The 6,347-nt window shown below is 58.6% G+C and overlaps 1 protein-coding gene across 1 annotated transcript; it reads left to right on the forward strand.

Annotated features, from left to right (window-relative positions):
- The first annotated feature begins 4,373 nt into the window (after positions 1-4,373).
- Positions 4,374-5,980, forward strand: ARTN (artemin). The gene is made up of 3 exons (XM_090271595.1): positions 4,374-4,547; positions 4,896-5,034; positions 5,112-5,980. Exons 1-3 carry the CDS (start codon positions 4,488-4,490, stop codon positions 5,573-5,575), a joined length of 663 nt encoding a protein of 220 aa, XP_090127721.1. The 5' UTR covers positions 4,374-4,487; the 3' UTR covers positions 5,576-5,980.
- The last annotated feature ends 367 nt before the right edge of the window (positions 5,981-6,347 follow it).

The raw sequence follows: 6,347 nt of genomic DNA on the forward strand, positions 1-6,347 counted from the left end.
GTTGGCCTCTTATTTTCTCTTACTTTCCTGGAAAAAATAGGAACCTGGGGCCTCAGCACCAATGCTAAACCCTTCATATCAGTTCAGATTCCTGGGTTCCTTTCCCTCCTTGTGTCAACTGCAGGACCTGGGTAGCCACCTAGGGGTCTTCTGGAGCCCTCTTTCATCCCACACAGTCCTGCACCCTCTTCGCCTTAAGAGAGACCAGGGGTATCAGGGCCTGCCCCAGAGTCTACCATGATGCCTCCTAAAGGAACCATAGGGCAGTGGGTTAAACCCCACAGTCCTAGGACAGTGCCTCTGGGTCACAAGAGTAAGGGCAGATTCCTACAGGTACGGGGAAGATACCCTGCTGAGCCCCTGACACAGGCCCACAGATCCAACCCACTCCTGGCACCCTTGGCTGAGCCCTGAAGGGGACATGCCCCACCCCACCTAACACACAGGTACACCCTCTCCCCTCAGTCCCCCTCTTCTCACTCAACAGGAAGGCACAGTGCAGCTCTAGGCACCCTCTGTCGAATATTAGAAAGGATGTCTCTTCCCATGTTTTCCCCTTAGAGCCCTGAAATCTGACTCCCGCCTCCTTCCCTAGCATCCCCAGGCAGGCCTGAGAATGGGCCAAACAGATGCCAGCACCTGAAGCCATGAAGGTCTACCTTGACATAAATGGGGCTGATTGACTCTCCTCTCTCACCTGCCATCTGCATCCAAGAGTCCTGGCCATCCCAAGGTCCACCGGTTTCCCACATGTCGCCTTACTGCTGTGGCTTGTCCTCAGGCAGAGGCCTCCTCAGTTGAGGAGAAAGCAAGTTCCTGATTGAGGGACAGGCAAACCCAGAAACTCCCTTCAAATTCTGCTGGCCACTATGATGCACAACTTCAATGCACATTGTATTCTGCATGAACAGCGCCCCCTGGAGTTGTACAGACCATAGATTGCATGCCTGCAAGCCACAATCATGGCTGGTAAAGCCGCAGGGAAGCCATCCCAACTGGGCAGCAGACAGTGGAGCTGCTCGCCACCCAGCCTCTTGCACGACAGGGGTCCTTCACACCTGTAAACAGCCCGCCACAGCACCAGCAGTTCTCTGCAGCCTGGCTTGTCTCCACCTGTGCACGGAAACGCTCTCACAAAAGCAGTCGTCCATCCTTAGCCCTGGCCCCGCACCAGACCCACCTGTGCAGATTTGGAAACCGGCACATGCCCACCCTCACCAAGATTCTGAGTCAGGCCTGAGTGGGACCCGGATGTGGATAGTTTTTAAAAGGTCCACAGGTGGTTCTAATGCATAGCCAGGATACAGGCAGTCCACGAACGTTCCCTGAGCACTTCCATTTCCACCCACGATTTCCAGTTGTCCATTGCCTTCTCCAGCCCAGCTCTCTCCACATCACTCCAGGCTTCAAAGTCAGCTGCCCTTAACTTTTCCACTAGGAAAATCCACAGGTCCTCCTGACTCCACATGTCCATCACTGAACTCATGAGCTTCTACTCCTCCTCCAGGGAGCTCTTCCTGCCAAAAGACATCCCCTCCACCTGGTCACCCAGGCCAGAGGCGTGCCATTGTCTGCCCTGCCCCCTCACACCATCCAGTCAGACAGCAGTGGAGTTCTGAAAAAGCTGTGGTCCTGAAAGAGCCGTGAGGTACCACCCCCCTCCCCATCACTCTGCTCCCCACCACTCCCCCAGCAGCTTCCTGACGTCCTCACCTCTCATCTCCAAACTCTCCTCCCCACTGCAGCCACTCCATCCGAGAAATGCATGTCTGACACCATTCTCCTGCCTGCAGCACTGGTCCCCAGTGTCAGTAGGATAAAGTCCAGACTCCCTGGTATGACACAGCATCTGGCCTTTGTGTATGTACCTCTATCCGTGTTACTCACCCAGCCTCCACCCCTCCTGCCAAATTGCCATAATTCAGCTTCTGAAATACTACTCTCCAGCTCCTACTAAAGCATGAACACAATGTCCTTCCACTGTGACCCGCTCCTTCCCACTTCTGCAGCCCTGGGCTCCCACTTGTACAAGCTCTGCCCTCGCTGTGCAGGTGTTCACAGGTGTGTCTCTACTCCAAGCCCCAGGTGGCAGGGAGTGGGGTAGGGTGGCAGCTAGAGCAGGTCAGACCTTGAAAGCCCCAGCATAGTTAGTGCCTGGCCCACCCAATGAGATTGATGGGTCCATTGAAAGAAAGAAACTAGCAGTGGACCCGACAGCAGAGAGCAGGCTCTGCAGAGCGACCAAGCAGGACCCCAGGATGACACAAACCAGAGGGCCAGTGGCCTAAGGCAGGGACCCGCCTCTTCCCTCCCTCTGCAGCCCTCAGCCCTACCTCCCGACTCCCTACTTCGTGTGCCTACACACTGAACGCCCACTTCCCTCACTGCTCTGCTGCCCAGTTTCTCCACGCTGTGTCCTGGGTTCTCCAGTTCCCAGCGTTCTCCCCTTCATCTTAGGGGACTTAGCCAAACCAGGGGGACTGGCTCCCAACGGGTGGAGCGACCAGGTGAGCCCTGAAAGGTGGGGCGGGGCGGGGGCACTGGGGCCCCACCCCGGGATCCGGTGACGCCGGGGCTGGAATTTGACACCGGACGGCGGCAGGCATGAGGCTGCTGAGGGATGGAGTTGGGCCCGGCCCCCAGACACAGCCCACGGGCTCCGCCAGCAGCAGGTCCCTCGGGCCCAAGCCCTTGCTGTACCAGGACCCAGAGCCCTGCACCCGAGGTAAGCCGACCTGTTGGCCCAGCCCTTTTCCTGGCCCTGGGGTAAGGGGGAGCGGGTAGGAGAGTCTCCCACCCCCTCCCTCTCCTGGGCTCGCTGTGCTGCGCTGCGCTCCTCCCAGCCCCCTCTGTCCCTCTGGTCGCTTGTCTTGTCGGACTGTGCTAGCCCTGTCGGCCCACTGTAATGTGAGGCTCCCACTGCCGCTACAGAGCACAGACCGGCTGCCAGGGCCACACTTTTGGCTACAAGAAGCACTGCCAGGTGCACAGCCCTGGGCATGAGCCTTGTGAGCTGCGGGGGAAAGCCCAGCGCTGGTCCCCAGGAAGGTGCATAGAAGAACACTGTGCAGGACACCTGTGGTGAGTATCTGGCTGGCAGATGGGGAGGCCAAGACTGAAGGAGCAAGTAGCCCCAGACCACCAGGAGCCTAGCTGCCCTGAAGAGACCTGCTCCTGGGGACCCCCTAGCACAGGGTGTCCTGAAGGCTACCTTGCCTGGCTTTCCCACCATCAGTGAGGACTATCACCAGCCTGGCCCCTCAGTGATCCTGTTCAGTTAGTTCAACACAGCCGGGCCTGAGATGGACCACTGGGGAGGCCTGCAGAGGTCTAACCTGCAAGTATGCAGACATTCTGTGTGCTATGGGTTGAGGATGCAGGTGACAGTTGGGACCCAAGAGCAGGCGAGCTAGTGAGAGCTCATGAGGTCTCTGAGGCCCCAAAGGGTGTTTGGGAATGCCAGCCAGTGTGGGCTCACAAAAGCTGATGGGGCTCAGAAAGGCTGGCTGGGCTCAAGGAGGGTGGCTCATGGGGGAACTTCTAGGAGCAGGGCCAGGCTGTCAGATCCACAGGAAAGTAGAAGGGAAACAGACCTGAACCAGCTCTCAGGTGGCTCAGTTCTCAGACCAGGCTGGTGTGGAGGCTTGGTTGGCCCTCCTGGAAGTTGCTCAGGCCTGAGTCTGGCTGAGGGTAGGAAAAAGCCCACCCACCTTTGAGTCTGCATGCTTGACAGATGCTGCCCCCTGGTGGCCACAGGGAGCCATGGCTCTGGGCCCATGTTCTTGAGGGCCCATTGGGCCCCCACCACCTGCTGGCTCTTTAGGGACATCTGTGATCAGTATAGAGAACTCAGGTGGCTCCGTGTCCAAAGCTCAGAGAGGAGCAAGGTTCAGCAGCATTGGGTGGGCAGCACGGGCTGAAACCTGGACCTCAGTATCATCAGATAACTTGGGTCAACCAACAAGCGCCCCAGTTCTTCTTCAGGCTATATCTTCCTCCTGTATGGCACCGAGAGAAAGCTGTCTGTGGGACCAAGGGGCTCCAACTACTCTCGTCTCCAGAGAGTCCTGGCAGCTCTAGCCCTGCAGCAAAAGCAGGAAGATTCCGGGGTGGGGTGGGGTGCTTTTCCAAACACCCCCCCCCCCAGCTGTGTGGGTCTAGCCTTGTGACCTTAGACAATCACTGACCTTTTCTGAGCCTCATTTTCTTGTTTGGAAAATGGGGATTATACCATTTACCTCATGGAGTTGTAAGAACTGAGAGGGAGAACAGGTGCAAAGCACCAACACATAGTTAAGTTCCCAATGCAGCTACTTCTCCTGGGTTGAGTCCATCTTTCCAAACCTCTTGTTCTTCATCTGGGGAAACGGAAGGGGAGGGATGACCATCTTAAAGGATAACTCATCTCTCAATGTTCCAAGCTGCCTCGAGAAGAGGGTGGGGTAACAGGTCAACTGGGCTGATGGGAGATCCTGATATTGACAGAGATGGAGCCTGGACACGGAGGCCCTTCTGTGCTGCCCTGCTGGCCCCTGCCTAGGCAACAGGTGAGTGATTCTGCCAACGAGTCCCACCTGCTATTGAGGCAAAGTGGCTTGACTGGGGAGGGAGAGAAGTGTTTGCCCTGGGTAGGCCTCATAAGTGAGGAGGCAAATGGTCAGAGAGGGACCAGGAGTATGGAGGAAGGTCAATGCCCTCCGGTGATTTCTCCTCTTGGCTCCCTTAGGGAGCAGACCCAGTATCCTCCAACCTAAACCCTTCTGAGCTCCCCCACTCGACTAGAAGCCCATCTACTCTGATCTCTGCAGCCCCGGCCCCTCCCTGGGCCCCCTCCACCCTGAGCCTACCAAGGTGCCCTCTTCCTCCCTAAAGCTCCATTTTGTCTCTCTGTGCAGCCTGCGCTGTGGCCAACCCTGGCTGCTCTGGTTCTGCTGAGCAGTGTCGCTGAGGCCTCTCTGGGCCTCACACCCCGCAGCCCTGCCACCCGTGAAGGCCCCGCACCAGCCCCGGCGCCCCCCGTCGGCCACCTGCCAGGTAGGTGAGGGGACAAGGGGACAAGGCGGCGGCAAGGCTAGCCCGGGACCCCGGCGCATGACTCCCTCTCATTCTAGGTGGCCGCCCGTTCCGTTCCTGCAGCGGAAGAGCCCGGCGACCGGCCCCCCAATCTCCCCGGCCTGCGCCCCCTCCGTCCGCGCCCTCACCCGCTCCCTCCCGCAGGGGCCGCGCAGCGCGGGCCTGGGGTCGCGGTGGCAGCGCGCGGGCCGGGGGGGCGCGGGGCTGTCGCCTGCGCTCGCAGTTGGTGCCTGTGCGGGCGCTCGGCCTGGGCCACAGCTCCGATGAGCTAGTACATTTCCGCTTCTGCAGCGGCTCTTGCCGTCGGGAGCGCTCCGCGCACGACCTCAGCCTGGCCAAGCTGCTGGGCGCTGGGGCCTTACAGTCGCCCCCAGGCTCCCAGCCGGTCAGCCAGCCCTGCTGCCGACCCACACACTATGAGCCTGTCTCCTTCATGGATGTCAACAGCACGTGGAGGACCGTGGACAGGCTCTCAGCCACTGCCTGCGGCTGCCTGGGCTGAAAACTTTCTAAGGATTTGCAGATGGCACCCATACCTGGAAATCTTGCTGCCTGGAAGGCGCCAGGGGCCTCAACCAGAGGTGGACATCACAAGCCTCAGTGGGCAAGGGATGGGCATCAGCCCTGGAAAGATGGAGGGAAGACTGACCACAGTCCTCACCCTGTGAGTCCCAGCCCTGCAGACACCAGAGACCTGGCTTTGGAGACCTCAGGACCCATCTCACAGACTCTGGCACTGACCAGGCCACAGACCCAGGACTCCTCCTCTGGAGAACCCAGCAGGGTCTGAGGTCTCAGCCTCAGCCCAGGCCCTGGGAGGACAGACTCGGAGGAGACACTGCAATCACATCAATGAAGTGAGCAGGCCTGATACTGACTCCTGGGAACTGGACCCCTATTTATTATTTCTAAGTTATTTATTTACTTCTGTGGTTTGTCAGATCCTTTCTTGGGCAGTGGGGTCTGCATGGGTAGAATTGGCTGGCTGGAGATCATGCCCTGACCATTCTGCTCACAGCTGCAGGCTGACTCAGCAATCACAGGCCTGGCCAGGATCTCCATCTGCTTCCTCCATCCAGCAGCTCAGGGACATTGGGCTGGTACGTGTGTGGCAGGGAAGGGTCATAGAACACAGAGTAGGTGGCAAAGGTTTGTTCACCAGTCCTGGAAGGGCAGCATACAACCCCCTGCACAGTCACCAGCCCTGGGGGCTTGGGATTACTGGTAGAGAAAGCCCTACACTTGTGACTTTGGGCATCCTGGAGGCCTTGCTT

Source organism: Furipterus horrens, unplaced genomic scaffold (genome assembly GCF_987537825.1).
Source record: "Furipterus horrens unplaced genomic scaffold, mFurHor1.1.pri manual_scaffold_3, whole genome shotgun sequence".
Lineage (NCBI taxonomy): Eukaryota > Metazoa > Chordata > Mammalia > Chiroptera > Furipteridae > Furipterus > Furipterus horrens.

What these genes read in the sequence shown, in the direction of transcription:
- ARTN (XM_090271595.1), top strand. Translation starts at nt 4,488, where the DNA reads ATGGAGCCTGGACACGGAGGCCCTTCTGTGCTGCCCTGCTGGCCCCTG. An exon ending in GGCCCCTGCCTAGGCAACAG is followed by an intron (nt 4,548 to 4,895) that starts GTGAGTGATTCT and finishes CTCTCTGTGCAG; the next exon opens with CCTGCGCTGTGGCCAACCCT. An exon ending in CCCCGTCGGCCACCTGCCAG is followed by an intron (nt 5,035 to 5,111) that starts GTAGGTGAGGGG and finishes CTCTCATTCTAG; the next exon opens with GTGGCCGCCCGTTCCGTTCC.